Raw genomic sequence first — 19,841 nt, 5'->3', positions numbered from 1 at the left:
GCTGGTATTGACTGTGGGATCTTTAGGATTCTACGGAGAAATTTATCTTCCTCTTGCTGTAGATGTTTAGCATCCCTAAAGCCCCACACCTCGGCTCCATATAATGCCTTGGTGGTACTTATTGAGCTATATAAGCTCATTATTTGTTCTGGTGACCAACGTCCCAACCTTTGGGCAAAATTTATGATTGCACCACATGAGGAAACCAGTTTAATACAATGTTCCTCGATCAATGCATCAAACTGAATTTTACCATCAAACAGAAGGCCTAAATAGGGAAAGGTACTTACAGTGCCCATTGTGTGTGTCCCAATTTTAAACACAGATTTCTTAATGGGTTTTTTGCCTGCAATCAGCGTAAAGGATTTGCTCAGATTTACGGACAAATCTACATTTTTCATAAATTCAACAAATCCATTGATTAGTGATTGGAGGCTTCTCGGGGTCCGTGCAAGCAGGACCGCGTCATCCGCGTACAAAAGTACCGGTATTTGACGCTTCCCTACTTTGGGGCAATCTACAGCCTGGGAGATGAGACTTGTCTCCAGATCGTTAATGTATAATGAGAACAAAAAAGGAGCAAGGATGCACCCCTGCCTTACTCCACTAGTGCATGGGAAAGAATCAGTTTGCCCCCCCTCCGTGCTAAAGCGTACCCTAGCTGTGGTGTTCCAATGCAGCTCTCTCAAGATGTTTGTAAGGCCCGGGTCTATACCCAAGGTATTCATCCTTACCCACAATTTATTTCTGTTCACATTGTCAAAGGCTGCTGCCAGGTCCATAAAACCCATATAGATGGTGCCATTGCTTGCCTTAATATACTTGGCAACCAATAAATATAGATTTAGGCATTGGTCACTGGTCGATTTTCCGGCTCTAAAACCATACTGTGTATCGGCTATTGTATGGTGCTCTTCAGTCCAGGTCATAGGACGATACAGAACCACCCGCCCAAGTATTTTGGCTGAAACATCTATCAGCGATATTGGTCTATAGCATTGGGGATTATCCCTATTTCCTTTCTTAAAAATTGGCACAATCAAAGCAGTAGACCACGATCTCGGGAGTCCTGTTTTAATAGCCGCATTTAGCACCCTCGTTAAAATTGGCGCCCATAGATCGATGTTACTTCAATACAAATCTGGGGGAGTACCATCGGGCCCTGGAGCTTTATTTGGTGTCAACCCTTTGATTGCCTGTATAATCTCAGTAAGTGTAAAAACTGGTACCAGACTCCTTATACCATCCCAGCCCCCTTCTTGCTTTGAGTCTCTAGAGTGATTATAGAGACTCTCAAAATGGGTCACCCATTGCTGCGGGAGGATGTTTGTACTAAGGACCGGGGCATTACTATCATGAAAACAGGGCCTATTTATAATCCTCCAAAATTCTGTAAGATCCCTGTTTTCTCCTGCCTCTCTTAAATCGGCCCAGACTTCTGCTTGTAAGGTGGCCTTCCTTTCTTTAATCTTAGTTTTATAGATTTGTCTTTGCTTTGCCACTTCCGCCTTATCCCTTGGGTTAGCCTTGAGACTTGATTTTAAATTTCTTAATGCTCGGGAACAGTTGGTGTCAAACCATCTTGGCTGTGTCCCTGACTTTCTGGTACCTTTTGCTTCTAATAATTTTTCGGCTAATTTAGTTAATTCCCTGAAAGCAGCAACTAGGTCAGCTCCCTCTATCTTAAAATCTAAGCAGCCCTCAACACACTTTTTCCCCTTAACAAGCAGTGTGGTATAAAATTCGGGGGCATTGATTTTCGCCCACTTTAAGCGTCTTCCCTGGTCTGTTGGCCGTAAAATAATATCCACTTGCTTGTTCATTTCGGAATGATCATTATAGGGTAATACTATAATCAGGGGATTATGATCACTGAAGGTACTCCATTTGGTACTAACCTCCATAATCCATTGTTTTGCAAAGGGGGATATCAATATATAGTCTATAATGGACGAACATCCTCTTCCTTTAAAAGTTGGTACAAGAGTACCCTCTGGCCCTGGAATTACCAAATCAATGGTGTGTACTAATGTATGAGTACCTATTAGTTTAGTTAGTGATGTGCCCTCAATACTGTGCTCAAAATGTGGCCCCTTCATAACTGGGCAAAGATCCCAATCTGCAGTTACCGGTATTAGATTTGAACAAAGGTGACAATTTAAATCACCCATTAATAACACAAATGGGTCTCCCCCCCCCTTTCCTTAGATCAGTTTCCTGGTTCAGTCTAGCATCTAGTTCCTCTAAGACGGCATTCCTGCCGTTTACGGAACCAGAATTATAAATGTTAAATAGCTGTACCCTCAGCCCTTGTCCTTGGAATGAAACTGCTTGCAAGTTATATGAGGTCCAAGATGGCAATGTCCATCTCCCCTTAAGGTTAATATCAACATACAGTATTAGGCCTCCTTTTGCCCTTCCTGCCCTACTCTCCTGGGCTGGGACAAAGAAAGACTTATAGCCCTCCAGATGGTAGAGGTCAGGCTCGACCGCCTAGGTCTCTTGTAAGGCTAGTATATGAAAGCCCCTTAGTTGGTTCCTCCAGTCAACATTTTCGAATTTTCCAGCTAGACCTGCTATATTCCAGGATGTTATTTTCACCCTTCCCCCCAGCACCCCTATCTTACTTAAACCCTGGGCATTTGGCTTATCTACCCCCCTCCCCTCTGGCAGAATATCTTGTATCTCCCCATCCCGTTTTAACGGGGTATCTTTCAGGGAATTCAATGTATGCCTTCCCTCAGGTGGTAATTCAATAATATCTATTGGCATCCTTCTTTCCTTCCCCTCAAATTGTGTCTCTAAATTATGTAGTCAGTCATTTTCATCCAAAAATTGAAGGGGGCTGAATCTGTTCGTCCACTGCAGGCCACCCTGATTTAGTAACGGTGGACCGCTATATTCAAGATTCCTTACCCTGTGTCCATCTACTCCTCCTTCCTTTCTTCCCTGAGTATAAATTTGGGGATGAATAACACCATTTCTAGGATAGAAATAGCCTAGTGGCATAGTTCGTATGGTGCTAGTTATGTTTTTATTGTAATTACCCAATATATACTCTACTAGCTTCGGATTCCTGAAATTTGCAATGATAGAATCCCCTTCAATATCTTTCTCTCTACTTCCCAACCAAGGTACTCTCCTCACATGTATAATTTCTCCAGTTTCCTGCCCTTGTAATGGCCTGTGTATATTTAGCCAGTTGATAATCTTATTTTTTAATTCCGTATATGACTCCTTCTGCCCTGTCCTAAGTTCGGGTACCCCGGCAAACACCACGACATAGGGGCATGATTGAGGGGGTAAGTTTACTCGTGGAGGGGAGAAATACGTTTTATCCTTGCACTCATATCCTTTCTGCTGGTTTTCGTTCTGGCTATGAGCGGCAACCTGCCCTATCTGAGTCTGAGTCGGGTTAGGCTGTGCCTGGTTTTTGTGATTTTCATGAATCCCATTTTTTTTAGTACTTCTATCCCCCAAATGCGCTGAAACTTTAGGAGGTGCGTAAACTTGTGCAATGGTACACGACTCATTACTTATACAGTTGTTATTTGCAGGGTTTGGCCCTGTCGGGGAAGTCACTAATGATGTTGGGTTTCCAATAGGGTTGGGATTTATAGTTTCCTTCATCCTAGCCTGTTTTTGTAATTCATTAGCAATTTTATCTAATTTGCTAATTAGTGGTTTTATTTGGGAAGTAATGAAGGTCTCAAGGTGTTTTTGGAGGTCAATAATTACAGGGTGAAGCCACCCTGGGGGGATTAACGGGCTTTGTGCTTCTGTTTCCAAAACCTCATCCTCTATTAAATGTATCTTCCCACCCCCGCTAGTTGTTTTCAGTTTCCTGGCATATGTATTCTTTCCACCCCGTTTATGCGATCTATTTTTTATTCTATTTGATCTTTTTTCCACCCTACCAGGAGGTGACTCAGCATCTGCTGCCTGTTGACCACAAGGGACAGCTCCAAGTGAGACGTCAGGGCTATCATTTTGTGAACTTTCACCAAGATTTATGTCTGGTGTTTGAAGAGGTCTAATTTGTGTTTGTGTATGGGAAATGTTTGTAGGGGTCATTGATAAGCGTCTCTGGGTACGTTCAATCTCCCCATTTACCGCCCCAATAACCTTCCTTAACATTAAATCTATTGCAGTTGGTGGTGCTGTGTGTCCTATTAGCGTATTAGTGTCAGGCCCTTTTTGTGTGGTAATAAGCGGAATACATGCTTTCCTCTTAGTGGAGCGTGTTTTTGGTTTAGTGGCCATACTACGATTTGTATCAATATTCCCTTGTCTCCCGATATGCTCACAACAATGTTGCTAGAAAATATTTAACAGCCCAATGTTGTAGGACACATAAATTAGATCATTAGCAATCCCCTGCGTGAGTAGTCCACTGACCGACTTATACAAATAGTGTGCAATGTCCATCAATCAATTGGAAGGTAGGATGAATGTTTTTTACATACAAGAGTTCCACGATACCTGGATTTCCAGCCAAGAGGAATGGCCCAGCCCAGTCTCCTCGTGCCTCTGAGGGCCTCAGAGGACCCGCCCTTTGCCCGGGCTTAGCCCGGCGCCGCCCGCGTGCGGTCCCGCGACGCGGGGGATAAGGTGTTGGTTTTATATCGCCTCCAGGTGCGGGTGGTGGGCGGGAGCTTCCGGCCTCAGTAGCAGGTGTACCTGGGAAATGTAGTCTCCCCTCCAGACCGCGGCGCGAGGATGACAAACGCGGTGGCGGGAGGGAGACACAAGCAAGCCAGGCAGGAAAAGCAAAGGTCACCGCTGGAAGACAGAGAGTCCACGCACAGGTCTCCACGCCACTAGACACTTGGTAAGAGATTGGCCCCCGCTCCGCCGAGGATAAGGTGTTTGTTTTATATCGCCTCCAGGTGCGGGTGGTGGGCGGGAGCTTCCGGCCTCAGTAGCAGGTGTACCTGGGAAATGTAGTCTCCCTCCAGACCGCGGCCGCGAGGATGACAAACGCGGCGGCGGGAGGGAGACACAAGCAAACCAGGCAGGAAAAGCAAAGGTCACCGCTGGAAGACAGAGAGTCCACGCACAGGTCTCCACGCCACTAGACACTTGGTAAGAGATTGGCCCCCGCTCCGCCGAGGATAAGGTGTTTGTTTTATATCGCCTCCAGGTGCGGGTGGTGGGCGGGAGCTTCCGGCCTCAGTAGCAGGTGTACCTGGGAAATGTAGTCTCCCTCCAGACCGCGGCCGCGAGGATGACAAACGCGGCGGCGGGAGGGAGACACAAGCAAACCAGGCAGGAAAAGCAAAGGTCACCGCTGGAAGACAGAGAGTCCACGCACAGGTCTCCACGCCACTAGACACTTGGTAAGAGATTGGCCCCTCAAATTCAGTTAAACTTAGCAATAATTGCATTTGGAATTGAAAAAGAATTGTGGTTGTACAACGTTGTCCGGTGGCTGGAAGTGTAAGCAGGGATAAGGACTGGAATAGTCCCCCTCTATACTTGAGAGACTACGTGTTGAAGTGACCCCTCAAGTCACCTTAAACACTTTTGGGCAGCTCTATGTGTTATGATCCTAACGATTGTTGTTTTCTTTCTCGTTTTGCAAAGCATAAGTTATTGTGTTAGTGTATTTTCATTTCCAACTGTTTCATATGATGGTCTGTGTTGGATACTCCATGTAGCATAATTGTTTAATTTTATCTTTGTTGTATGGGCAGTTTTTGTAACTCTTTTGGCAGGAGGACATCTTCCTTTTACAATTATATGTATATGTTACAAAAAAAGAGGGGAGATGTGTGGTATCCTAATGTTATATGAGGTAAGGTGTTATGCCATGCTTACTGTATAGAACGTTTGGGTGGAATGTAGAATGCATTACAAACACCCCCATGTCAGTTACTGGCTTGCTGGAGTGGTGACTGTGATGATTCCTATGTACTGTCTTACTGCAATAATATGAAATATATTAAAATAATGTTCGTGAACTACCTCCTGGTGAGCACCTCATCACAATAATACTATCCTTTCTGAAAAATGCCATCTTCAAGAAGGCTGACCAATCCGTACTAACCAATCACAACTTCCAGAGGACTAGTCCATCCTTCCTGATAAATGTCATATTTAGAAGCAAAGTATGTCTTTCCTGATAACCACCATCTTCAAAAAGACAAATATACGTTTCCTGATAAACATTTTCATCACGATCAGCCTAGTTTCTGGATATATGGCCCATTGTCTGGTGGTTATATGCCCTAGAAGTGATGATGAGACACCATATACTTTCAAACCGATCTTATTTACAAATGTATTCAATATTTGCTTTATTGAAAGTTTCAGTTGAATATTACAAAACACAAATGAATATTAGAAAATGATTCACAGAAAAAATGTAAGACATATTACTAAAACTAACTTGAATATCAACAAATTCTTCTCTTTAAAAAAGACCTTTTCAGAAAATGTACAAACAAATCTACACCTGTTTTTGCTCATCAATTCTGTGTCTCTCTGCTCTTCCTCTGTCTCTATTCTGTCTTCCATCAGTTTCTGCTCTCACTGCTACTTGCTCTAGGTAATTTATCCTCACTGTGATCCTTAGTACCCATACTTTAACAATTTTCTGCAATATTTCTTTCTACTCACTAACTACCACTGTAACTACTCCTGCATTCTCATTTTTCACTCTCTCATTAACTGCTGCTTCTTCTTAACCTTTTGTCAAAAGTCCTTGCTCTCACAACTTCTCCCTACCTGAGTGTCTGCTCCACATTTACACTCGTCTGCTTTCCGAGTTTCTACTTCTACATCCTAACTTTCTTTTTCCATTTTGAATTCATTCATTTGCTGTTACTTTCTTAACTTCCAACTCTCTAATGTTCCAATTTTCCTTGCTAAATTACCTCATAGCAGTTGTTGTTTCTTCTGAAAGCACACTCCCTTAGGGTGTACTACCAGAATATCACATTTTAAATATTTTTCAACAAAAATATTGTGTCCAGAATATTGAATGCTTGAGTACTGTGAAGGCATATATAGGTAAGTAAAGATTCACTCCTCATAGTCCTACATTGATGTACACTAATGACCCATTTATCTTCAAGGTATGTAGATATGGAGCTGAGAATGGTAAATATATACTTTATACATATTTACATTTACAATACAGTGAAACTCAATTAAAAATACCTAAATATACATAGCTCCCCATATTGTGGTAGTCAATATTCCAAGGTCAATTGTTTTTAAGGACCATATTTTTGTTCTTAACATTTTGACACACGTCTCCCTTCCCCTCAGTAAGCAAACATGACAGGAGGCTTGGCCTGCCATCAGCCCTGCTACTGTCCTGAGAACATTAGGCAGTTTGTGCCTCTCTGATTTCCACATGACATGAATTTGTTTTCGATCACGGCCGGGCAATAGGAAGTGATGTCCATTCTTGGGCAACTCTGTGCAGGCATGGCGGCAGGGGGTTATAAGACTCTGGTTCCAATGGTGACCTGCCCTTTTGCACTGGTGGTATTGCAGCTACTAACGATCTGCCTTCTTTGATCACTTCACCATCAGATCTTTTTTAGCACTTGGAGCAAAGCTGTCTACTCTGTGGCCTGGTTTCTTCACCTTCACCGAGACTTGTCACACCTGCCGTTGGCATGTATCCCCTCAACCAGCCATAGTGAACCACATTTTAATAATTTATTTTGGTGCTGTAACTCTTTGGTTAGATGGGAGCACCTCTGTACAGGGCCAGCATGAGGTGAGAAGTCCTTGGGTTCGTTGTTTTTGATATGGGTGTCTACATGGGGCTGGGGTGGTTAAGAGTTTTGATAGGATACTTTCTTTACTTTGCTAAAACACATACATTGGCTTTCAGTGTTTAGTCAACAGTCTTGAGTTTTTTTACTATGACTGTTGTAGTAAAATCACAACCAGAGGCACTACACCCTAAAGCGTTACATGTACAAGTTGGATGTTTTGAATCCTGAAGGATAGATAAATTAGGGCTCAGCTAAAATCGTTATCTGATCATAATTTTGTGTGAAGATTTGGTCAAAATGTATAATTTGAGGTTTAAAAAAATACATTAAAAGGAACCAGACTTCTCCATTTCTTTACAAAGTTATAACACAATGAATAATCAATATCATGAGGCAGACTTGTTGAAAACATATTTTATTATTTGGTACATATTAATTTTTATAGTACAATACCTTTGTTTTTATATATTTCGGACTCCCTACCATCATGGTCCATACTTAACACCAAACTCGTACACAGAACCAGTCATACACAATCATTCAAAAAAGCATCCAATCCACACAATGATAAAACATTATTCAGAATTCACACTAACATCATTAAATTGACCTATACATCTGTTAACATATACCACAAAGGTAATCTACATTAATATAATTCACTATGCATCTTATACATGTATCAATGTTGTCAGCATTAGATTATATACAGTCATATAGAGAAAATTGAATTGCGCTGATGCGCGTTTCAATGAAAAGAAGCCATGGTGGAAACCATGATGGTATATAAAAACTAAAGCATTGTACTACAAAAATGAATGTGTACTAAATAATAAAATATGTTTTGAACAGGTCTGCTTCATGGTACTGATTATTCATTAAGTTATACCTTTTAAAAGAAATGGAGAAGTCTGGTTTCTTTTGATGATTTTTTTGTTTTCCCCTGCTATTGTCTTCTCCTAGTATCAGTCTTCAGGCACCCTCTTGGGCGTAGATTTAATTTGAGGTTTTAGCCAAAATGTTCAATTGCCTTCATCAGGCTTCATAATGTGCCCCAAGGACAAGAAAAGAACGGATACTATTGGACCCAATTTAGGGTAGTGTTTTAAGGTGGCCACAGAGGATATGGAGAGGTTAAGGGAGAGGATGTGGCCTAATGGCTAGAGCGGAAGACCTTGGAGCTGGGGAACCGGGTTCGAGTCTTAGCAGGGACGCTCAACATCCTGTGATTTTGGGCAAATCACTTAATCTCCTCATGCCTAACAAAAAAATGTATGTGTCCTTCTGTCATGCAACTGGTGCTCATGTAAAGTGCTCTGATACCTTCGGGTCTAGTTTGCGCTATATAAAAGTCCCCCCCAAAAAATATATATATGGGGCAGAGCTAGGCCCATCTACCTTAGTCGATTTAAGATTAGAAGAGATACCCAGACTAGGAGTAGCCCTTTCTTTCTGATGCCTAAACATTTAAGAGGCTTGGCCTTAACGATGGGTACAAGATCAATGTCCCATTAGTCCTGATGCCTCGATCTAAAGATCCATCTGCGAATGCCATCTCTTTGGTCCTCACTTTTTTCCAGTGATCCTGGAACTCTGTTTTCCATTAATGATTAGTTGGTTCAAGTAGCAGTGGTTGAGCGTGTTGTAGAAGCATTTAAGTGGTTTTGAAGCTATTTCCTGACACGGTGTGTTCATGGTCTAGCATGATCTAAAATGGTATTGTGGGTCTGATGCTCTTCTAGGAGTTTATAATGTCTGCGCAATGGCTGACCATGCAATTGACTCAACTGACGCAGGAAAGATGGCAGTTGAGATATATTGTGCAGCACCTGATATGAAAAGACTAGATGTTCCAAAACAAAGAACTTTCTCAAACCAATGCTTGGCCTTCCTGATGCAGTTGTGTCGTCCACTGCATCAGAAACTGCTGGGGGATTTAATCTGAAAGGTTGCTATTTTTGCTATGGAAATAAGATGACAATCTTAATCTGTGAATTATTTTGATGTTGAATTTAGTATTTCTATTTTGCTTGTAATAGACATGACTTAAAAACCTCTATCATTTAAAAACAGTAGTCTATTTTTTCTCAGATAGGGATGGGGACTGCAACCTCTTTTAGTGTTCAGCCTAGGCCTCCTGCAAATCCTCCTCTCCCTGTTTCTTATTTAACCTCTTTGCAGTTCCTGTTTCTCACATCTCATTTCCGAATTCTTCTTGTCTTTGCATGGCTGCTCTCTCTGCTTCACCTGACCAGCAGTTGCTGAAACTCTTGGTGTCAGCAATTCCTGCTCTTCCAGTTTCTCCTATATCTGTGGAATCTGTTGTCTCTGCTTCTGTCTCTCAGCTCTGCTGGTCTTCCTGCTTTTCCTTTGTCATTCTCGAAGCAATTTTTGTTTTTGTTTTGTTGCCTCTCATCCTGCAGCTGTCCTTACTCGCCCTGCTTTTCATGTGACATCAGTTCCTGTTTCTCTTCTCAGTAGCAGTTGTTTCTCAGGTAGCAGCAGTTTCTGTCATTCCTGAGTCAAATTTTTCAGCAGCTCATGCTCGAATGATCTTATCTCCGACAGTTATATGTTGTCTACCCATGGGTCAGCTTGTAGAGGGTATATTCATTTGCTAATTTATTTGGGATGAGGTTAATTTTCCCCAAAAACATTGCCGGTTCCCAAAATGCTTCTTAGGAGCTTGCCGCCAGTGATGCCAGAAGGCAGGGTTCTGAATACCAAGGCTGGCTTGTCTTGATTCCACCTCAAGCCTCTTCTTCCAACAGTGCAGAGTTCAAGTTTTTATCTCTAGCAGATTTGTTTTTATCCCCGCCTTCTGCCTTAGTTAAGATCTCCCTAGGTTTTTCTTACGCCTTTTTTCTACTTTTTCTGCCTTTTTTCTACTTTTTCTGCCTTTGTCTCTCTTGCTCTGGCTCAAAGTAAAAATCCGTCCAGGTCCCCCAAAAATGAGCGCAACTGCCCACCACCTGAAGCCACTGGAAAAACATAAGTACGGTCTCCACCTCCCTTTCTTCAAAGAGGACTGCGTTAGTTCCAGTGTCCTCTTGTGTTACACCACACACTGTTTCCCTATCACCCTCTGTTCATCTGGACCGTACTTCTAAGCACTATCTCATCTCAGTGCTGGCCACCAACTCTTGCATGGCGTAGGATGATGAAGGTGTAAAGAACAGCTGCTGGCTGTATTTCTGGAAAAGTTCCTGCACCTCCCTGTGGCCATTGGAGGGCTGCATGGTCATCGTCAGTCCACCAGCGAAGAGAGAGGGGTACAGCTGTTGTGATGGAATATTGTTGTCCGGGGCCTGGAATGGAGAGCAGCTCCAGAGTGCATGGGGGTGGCTCACATAGGGATAGGCCACCTGACAGGAAGGGGACCCAAGTTGTCCAATGAAAGGGGTGAAGGCCATGAGGTCACCAATGTGGGCAGATCTATGCTGGTGCACTGGAAAAGAGTAACTGGAGAAAACACAAATGCACAACATTAGGTACAATCACTCATTTCACCTGCACCCTATACCACTGCAAAGTATCTGCCTTGCTTTACTTTCCCAAAAGGCTTCTCAGCCCCACACTTACTCCAGTCCATCAGTATCAACATCCTATACAAAATGCAAGGCCTCCTATCTTCCTGACCATGGATGCTGGCAACCTGAACTACGCCTGGGCTACTAGGGGAGATTTACTAAGATTTTACACCGTGTTTGCATCACAAAAGTGATGTAAATCAGTGCAAAATCTTTTTTTTCCCGATTTACTTTCCAGCGCCAACTTTTTTAGCGCTGGAAAAACGTGAAAGAAACACGAAGCAGCGCATAGCACTGCTTTGCATTACTTAGAGCCGAGGGGGAGTACCATGAGTGGTGCTCGGGCATTCCCATGCAACCACCCAAGATTTCTGACGCTAATCCTTATTTGCTAAATAAAGAAGACAGGGTTTAGCATCACAAAACTGCACCCTTTTGAAGTAGATGCAAAAAAGGAGAAATGCTTTCAGTTTTCCTTCCTTTTATGACTTTGCATGTGCTGCACTTTACAGCACACATACAAAGAAGGAAAAGGGCTATAGTTAGTCTAAGCATGGTATTTTGTACAGGAAGACACCCTTGCAATATGTCGCAAAGGTGTCTCTGTGGCGCACAGCAGCTGATTTCAACACCGGCGCTAGGGAAAGAGGAGGAGAGAGACATATTTCTGTAAATATGGCGCTCTCCTCCTCTCTCCTTTTCACGTACTGCAGCATTTGAGGCTGAATAAGTGTTAAATCTGGCCTCTAGTGTAATGGGGTTTGCACCTGGTTATTGTATTGTAGTGCATGCTGTGATCTGGCAGGTCCAAAGACTTCCTGATCCCAGAACTTCTAAGAGTTTAGGAAATGACAATGTGCCCCTACCAGCAGCGGCCGGCATGACTCGCAGGTAGGCGGGGCAGGGGGATTCGTGTGGGGGGGAGGGGGTCGCACAGGGTCGTGATTGCGGGAAAGAGGATTTTCTTTTTAAATCACTTACCTTGTCGCCGCCTGTTTCCACGTCACTGCTTCTGCTCTCCTGCTTCTCATTTCAGGAACAGGAAGCAGACAGTCAGGCTCCCTCCCCTAAGTCAAACACAACGCTGCAATTGCAGCATTGTGATTGGTCTGAGCACCGTGACACGGTGCCCAGCCAGGGGCTGTAGGGGTGGCCCTGTTCTCCATGCAAGCTGTAATGCAGTCTGCATGGAGAAGTGAGGAAGTGCTCATGACTGGTTTGGGTGGCCCGAGAGGGCAGACCAAACAGTCACTGCACACTTTTAGGAGTGGGCAAACCCCTTCTCCACTGCCTTGCTCACAGAGCAGAGCAGCCCCGCCCAACCTCCCGCCCGCAAGGCAGCCAAACATAAATGATAATAACTTTCAGTTATTATCCTTTTATGTTTTTGCTTCTGCACTGCTTGAAAGCAGTGGGGCGATGCTCCTCCGCCATAGTGGAGGAGCCGCCTTGTCCCAACAACCTCCTTTTGCTCTTCCCCAACACTCCCTACCCTGTCATTTTCAGCTGCTGTCTTTGGACAGAAATTAATCATTTAAAGGCAGGGGATGAAGAGATGTATTAATGTTTTGTCTGCAGTGATTGGAGTGCATGGAAATGAATGGGAACCCATTGAATTTTGGCACGTAAACCCTTGATTATTTCTTTGTCAGGTCCTTGTCTGCCTCTGAATGACACCTGTTTTCCCTGTCTCTATCAGACCCTGCTTTATATTGCATCATTACACATCTGCTTTTTGTTTTGTAGCCCTTGAGAGTCCTGCCTATGGGTGATTTCTTTAGTGTAGTGTGGGTTACTAACAACCACCATAAAGTACAAACACACAGCATACAACCCTGAGTATTCTCGCGTTCTTTTCTCCTTCCCTGGCCCTTCCTTTCTACTCACCAGCATGAGTCCATACACTTCTGATGCTGCGATTGGTGCACTTTGAGATAATATGGAGAAGACAACCCAGGCGATGGCATGGGAGAGCTGAGGTTCTTCTCTGTGCAAGGGCTGCAAGGCTCTGGCTTATGAGGAGCATGAGGGAGGCATGTCTCTTCCCCTCTGCTCTTGCCAGTGTCCAAATGCCTTCTCTCCACTCTTGCATCTGCTGTCTCTTGGATCACCTTGTCTGACCTGTCCCCTTGTCCTTTGCGCTCTGTGGCTGCAACCTCCGGTGGTATCAGCTTATTTCTTTGAAGGGTCATCTCATCCTCTGGTAGACGCAGCTCAACCTCTGTTGAGCTCAGCTCATCAATGTGTGTTCTTAGACCCTTCTCGGCCAATAGCTGGTCATCCTCCAGCTGTGTTAGTGCATCTTCACTCAATGGTACCCACATGTTCTCTGGTAGACTCAACCCATCTCTCAACTTCGTCAACTTGATCAACGGTGATCTCTGCTTGTTTTCTGGTGCTCTCAGCTTGTAGACAGGGCTTGGAGTCCTTGGATTTGATTTTTGCCTTTTACTTCCTAATAGGAGAGATTTAAGAAATACACAATGGTTACTTTGGCTCTGAAAGCTAGTCCTGAGGTTATTGAGAAGCTCCTCTTACTAATCTCCAGGGTCCTAGTGGAGTTCTCTATCAGCCCTAACAAACTCCTAGTGACATAGCCCAGAGCTCTACCATGAGCTACTTGAGCATTCTCTTCATTAACACCCAGTTACCAAAGCAAAAACCCTACCACATACCAGAAGCAGCAGATCCAACCACAAAGCCTGAGACATCCAACCAACACCTAGGAGCAGCTCGCCTAACAAACCCTACGAGATTCAACTAAGAAGGCTACACTGAGGTATACAAAGAGAGCTGGGGGCCAGATGTACGACCCATTTTTGCATGCGCGAACGGGTTAGCGACCCGTTTGCGCATGCAAAAACTAATAGGGCTATGTTCAAACCCTATTTAGCGAGTCGTAATTTATTTGCGACTCGCATTTGCGGTTGTAAAACTTTCACAATTTACAGCCCTCTTCAAGAGGGTGGTAATGTACTCGCAAACGGGAAGGGGTCCCAATGAATGTGATCACAGACAATAAGGCGCCATTAATTAGCAGGGTTTAAATAGCATCAGCCTAGATGTGAGGTTTTGTATAGTATAAACCAGCAGAGTGTCGTCCAGCTCATAACACAGTCGGGCATTAGCCTGTAAGAGGGCTGACACACTTGCATGTGGGCTGACAGATGTAGAGGGCCATTCTGTTCCCCATTTTAGTCACAATGAGTATGGCGGCCTTCTTAATCAGCTACCGATAGCGGATAATCTTGTAATGATAAATCCACAAGATATTGTTACCGGTCAGTTGGATTTTATGTTCTCTTCTGGTTCTTATTTTTCAACTCTTGATTATATTTTGGTTTCAGACTCAATCAGAAGTTACATTACCCAAATTAACACAAATTTTAATGCTTTTAGCGATCACGCTGCAATTATTTGTCATATCCCGTCCCTAGAAAATCCCAAACCTTCTGCTAAGTTAGCCATTAAACCTTTGATTGCAAAGAAAAATGGGATGACTTTATAGTAGGAAAGGGTGGATTCGGCCAAGTTTGTTGGGAATATAGTAGCTAAGCGGGCATCAGAAATATTGATATGTCTTGACACAATTACTAACATCGGAATGCCACTTGCCTTTGGATGAATCCTATTGGAAATTAATCATAATCTGCTACGCTCTATAGCCAAAGGGAATCGTAAGTCCTCCACTTGGTTTCACGATGATTGTGTGAAAGAACTTAAAAATCTTCACATGGCTCTGAAGGTAAAACCCAGAGATCAGAACCTTGTGAAGACATTACGGCAGGCATAAAAAAGCAAGGATAATAAGGATAAAGTCTCTAAAGGATGAGATGTGGGAAAAGTTGCACAGGGCCTCAGCACTAAAAAGCTCAAAGGACTTTTGGTCCGTGTAGGAGAGTGGAATCTGACTAATGGTTGCCCCCAACTTTTTGCCTGGTATTTAAGTGGTTTTTGACTAGTCTGGCTGGGATCCTGCTATCCAGGACCCCAGCCTATCTGCTTTCTCCCTAAAACTGTTGTGAGTACTCTAGGTACAAACATAATTGGATGCTGGGCATGCCCTACCAGTCCCTTGTAGATGGTACCCTAGGTACCCAGGGCATGGGTCCCCCAGTAGGCCTACCAGGGCTGCAGCACTTATTGTGCCACCCTGGGACAGCCACCCAAACTGACACCACCAGGCCACTACTGTAGTCTGGGTAAGGTGGTGCTAGCACCCCTTACAGGGATGTAGGTACCCTATGTCCCATACCATTACAACACATATACTCTCATAGGTCACCCCTATGGCAGGCCCTGGTAATCCTACAGGGCTGGGTGCTGAGGTATGTGTGAGGGGGGACCCCTACGTGAGTAGGACCTCTCTGCAAGCTTCGTAAAACCGTTACTAGGTTGTTTGTAGTGTAGCCATACCATATACTCTAAACCGCATTATAAGTGAATCGCGTCATCGCGATAACTTGAGAATGGCTACACAGAACCATATCGTGTTTGGTGTCAAACATGAAGGAATCATACCCCCAATCCAGCCATGGGCATGGGGGCACGATTCCCCCTTGCTAGGAGGGTGATATGGGAAAAGCGGTAGATTTTAGACACCAATTTAAAAGTGCACATGTACCACAAAATGGCTACTGTCCGCCACCTACACGACTCTGGCTGGCTGTTGCTGGGGAAAACCCCAGCCTCGCCAGCTGGACAATAGGGCTCCTGTGGCAGGGAGGTGCCAGCACCTCCCCAGACAGGATAATGTGGATTGGAACAGGGTGGGTGCACCAAATGTCCTTTCAGAGTTGCACGTAGGCAGCTGCAGAGCCCCAATTCTGCATACACCGCCTGGAACCGGTTCAGGGGCATCCTGCCCCTCGCCCAGGCGGGAAACACACAAAGGGGAGTGGGTGTAGCCACCCTTTCCCGCCTCTACTCTGATTGGTAGGCTCTATTTTGGACCATCCCCTAATCTTGGGGATATATGGGAATAACTTTGCCCTAGAGCCTTAGATTCGTGCAGAACTTCACAGAACTGACCTTCGACGAGCTGCTGCCCAGCTGACTGAAGAAATCTCCCTTGGGATAAAGGAGTTATCCCCCTGCTTGGCAGGCACCTAAAAGACTACAAGATACCCGGTTGGAACTTCATGGCTCTCACGACCTTCGACGCCTTCCAGCAACCTCGAGGTGGGTCTCCAGTGCATCCCAGCGTCCTGTGAGTGTGCCCAGCAAGTCTGAGCACCCTGGACCACGTGGGTGTTGAGATCCCCACATACCCCGAGACACCGGCCATCTCTTGTCTAGCACACGACCCCGACCAGTGGGGAAGTTGTGCTTTGGCCCATTCCTGAGCCAACCATCCAGCAGCAATTGTGCCAACTCTCAGCTCCCTGGCCCGCTCCGGTGGCCCGTGGGAGCCCTTTTACGCACTCCATTTTGCTGCCTTCAACGGTCCCTTGTCCCTCGACTTGGGGGCCCTGACGGAGGACAATCTCCCTTTCCAAGAGTTCCCCTGGTTGCTCCAGGCCTGCTCTACGCTCCCTGCAAAGGAGAGCACCCTCAGACCTCGTGGGTCTGCACCAGCAGCTGCTTTGTTCATCTTGCGTGGGTTGCGGTTGCCAATGCTTAGTGGATCCAATCGGGACACTAACACCGCAGCGACCCTCAGCCGACGTGGGACAGTCGCCCTCCAGAAGCTGGCCTTCCTTGAAGCCTCCCGGAGCCCGTGACTGCAGAGCCCAGCTGTACCTTCTACACCTGAAGCACCCGACTTCCACGAGCTCCTTGCTGTGAGCTCCCTGGTCACTTGCTGTGACCCAGACTCTGTCCCCTCTGCTTTCAGGTTCATCTTTATCTTCTCTTCAACTTTAATCTTCACGACTTCAACGACACTTTCAGCTAGCAGCAGTTTGGACTACTTTTCCATAGAAAATCAGCCCGCGACCCGACACCAGAATCGACCTATGCACCCGGCTTCCCTGGGGCAGGTAACAGTGGTACTTCGGTACTCCAGTGGTGGTGGGCTCTTCAAAGCCTTAAGTCTCAAGCCTTAACTTTGTACTGTTGCTAGAAGTGTCCTTAAGCTTTAAATATTCAACCGCGACATTCTCCATAGGCTAACATTGCGATCCCGATAGCAGCTCTTTGCACTGCACGCGTCCCCCGTGGGTCCCCTTCCTCTTAACTGTGGGTGGATTCTGAAGGGGCAAGCGATCCTGAATGCCCTAGGCATTGCCTGTAGAATTGTCGTGGTTCTTATACCACTATTTTAGTATATGGTTTCGTCCCCCCCTGGGGCCCATTGATTTCTGTGCTATTTATTGTGTTTATAAATGCTTGTTTGAATTGTAACTTTGCCACTAGCCACATAAAGTGACTGTGGGATTCTGTCTAGAATAAATACATATATTTTATATATATACCTGTGTGGGCTACTCTTTCATTTGGTTATTCAAGAGGTTATTATGGTAAAACAATAAGCTTAACACTCCTTCAAGACTTAGCCTGAAGGCTGCTCTCCACAGCTACCACTAGGATAGCTTTCTTTAAAGGTTGTCTTAAACCTATCATCAATAAGAGTCGAATTGGACTGGTGCAAGGTGTCCCTATAACTAGGAACAGCATATGCCAGGCCAACTTCTCACAGTCCCCTTCCTGGGACTGTGAGATGATAATATGATGACTACAGATATTAATATGGAGGAGGAGGCATAGATCGCACACTTTGAAGGTGTCTTTGGTAACACACACAATTTAATCCCCCAGCTACCGCCTTTGTTGCCATCTAGTTTAGAAGATAATAAACAAATTTAGGGTTCCTGTGGCACACCTTCGTATATGTAATAGATCTATATATATTTTAGATCAAATGTATAGAAACTGTAAAGGATAATTTTCCTTTTTCTTATTCACATTAGACCAAATACAATAACAGGAATTCAAAACATTGATTCAACACGATCCGATTTTGATAAAGATCTGTATTTTTTTTATTATTGTCCGCAAAGATATTTCATTTCTTTCATAAAATATTCCCAGCACATTATAGCCAACACGTGTTTCGTCTTGTTCTAAGACTTTCTCAAGGCCTTTAAATATACAACTGCATATCATATAGGGTAGTGGCCCAGTTCTTTGAAACGTATTAAGCTTTGTGAAATGACTCATATGTAGGTACTGGTATACCCTTCAGAAAACTCTCACATGGAGACACAATTCATCAAAACAATGCCATTATCAGGCTTCTTGTATTCATTAGTTTAATTTCCTTCAATGTTCCACAGTACAAATATGGTAAAATGTCACCGAACAGATATAAATGGAGACGCCAATCCGCGTGTTTACATGTCAAAGGTGACCTTCGACATGTAAACACACGGATCATTTCACAAAGCTTTGTTGGCTATATTGTGCTGGGAATATTTTATGAAAGAAATGAAATATCTTCACGGACAAGAATAAAAAAAAATACAGATCTTTATCAAAATCGGATCGTGTTGAATCAATGTTTTGAATTCCTGTTATTGTATTTGGTCTAATGTGAATAAGAAAAAGGAAAATTATCCTTTACAGTTTCTATACATTTGATCTAAAATATATATAGATCTATTACATATACGAAGGTGTGCCATAGGAACCCTAAATTTGTTTATTAAGTTGATGCACGGGAAGTCCTTCTTTTCATGCTATTAGAGCCCCTTGGTGGTGGGCTCTTTTAGGGTAGAGCACCCAATGATATCACTTATACATGCTTTACAAAAACAATAATTTTAATGTCATATTGAATGTGCGGATATTTTCCTCAGGGAACACCACCACCTTTGCTTCAATTCTAGTTTAGAAGATAGGATTATTTTTAGCCTGGAAGAGACACAGCTTGCTCTTAGCCAGTGTAAAAAATTAAAGGCACCGGGTCCAGATGGGGTCCCAATTGATTTTTTTCCTAGATAATCAAGAACTTTGGGTACCACTTCTTACAAATGTTTTTAATAAAATAATCTAATCAGGTGTACCATCTTTCTGGAAGAAGACAGTTGTCATTCCCATCTATAAAAAAGGGGTCAAGTTGGTCCCACAAAATTACAGGCCAATATCTTTATTGGATTCAACAGCTAAACTAATGGGCTGGCTACTTTTAAATAGACTGGAGGAATGGGCCAAGGATAACAGCCTAATAATCCCAAGCCTATATGTCTTCAGAAAAGGTAAGGGAACAGTGGACCAATGTTTGAATTTAAATCTACTTATCGGAAAATATACAGCGGCTAAGAATGGTCATTTATACCTTGCCTTTATGGATTTGTCATCAGTCTGCGACTGTGTGGTACAATCTAAATTATGGCTGTTCATTTAAGCCATGGGAATCGAGACACAGATAATTAATGTTATCAGTGACTTATATGCCAAAACCACGGCCTGCGTTAGATTCGGCAAGGATGGTGAATGCACGAGGCACTTTAGAATTACTAGGGGTGTGAGGCAAGGATGCGTGCTTGCACCCTTTTTATTTGCTTTGTATACTAATGCCGTCGAATCTGCTCTGTTAGGTTCCACTGTAGATATTCCCTATATTAACTCCTCC

The 19,841-nt window shown here is 43.9% G+C and overlaps 1 protein-coding gene across 2 annotated transcripts in view; it reads right to left on the bottom strand.

The window, feature by feature from the left end:
- Positions 1–6,286: 6,286 nt before the first annotated feature.
- The window catches only part of LOC146811836 (uncharacterized), a 46,603-nt gene continuing 33,048 nt past the window's right edge, over positions 6,287–19,841 (bottom strand). For both annotated transcript variants that reach the window (XM_085618826.1, XM_085618827.1), the window contains exons 7-8: positions 13,154–13,721; positions 6,287–11,198 (exon numbers count right to left, since the gene is read on the bottom strand). In XM_085618826.1, coding sequence (XP_085474952.1) covers positions 10,850–11,198; positions 13,154–13,721 — 917 coding nt within the window. In that variant the 3' untranslated portion in view covers positions 6,287–10,849. The remainder of the gene's footprint in view (positions 11,199–13,153; positions 13,722–19,841) is intronic.

This window comes from Triturus cristatus, chromosome 7 (assembly GCF_964204655.1).
Source record: "Triturus cristatus chromosome 7, aTriCri1.1, whole genome shotgun sequence".
NCBI lineage: Eukaryota > Metazoa > Chordata > Amphibia > Caudata > Salamandridae > Triturus > Triturus cristatus.
This window is presented reverse-complemented; position numbering and strand designations above follow the sequence as displayed.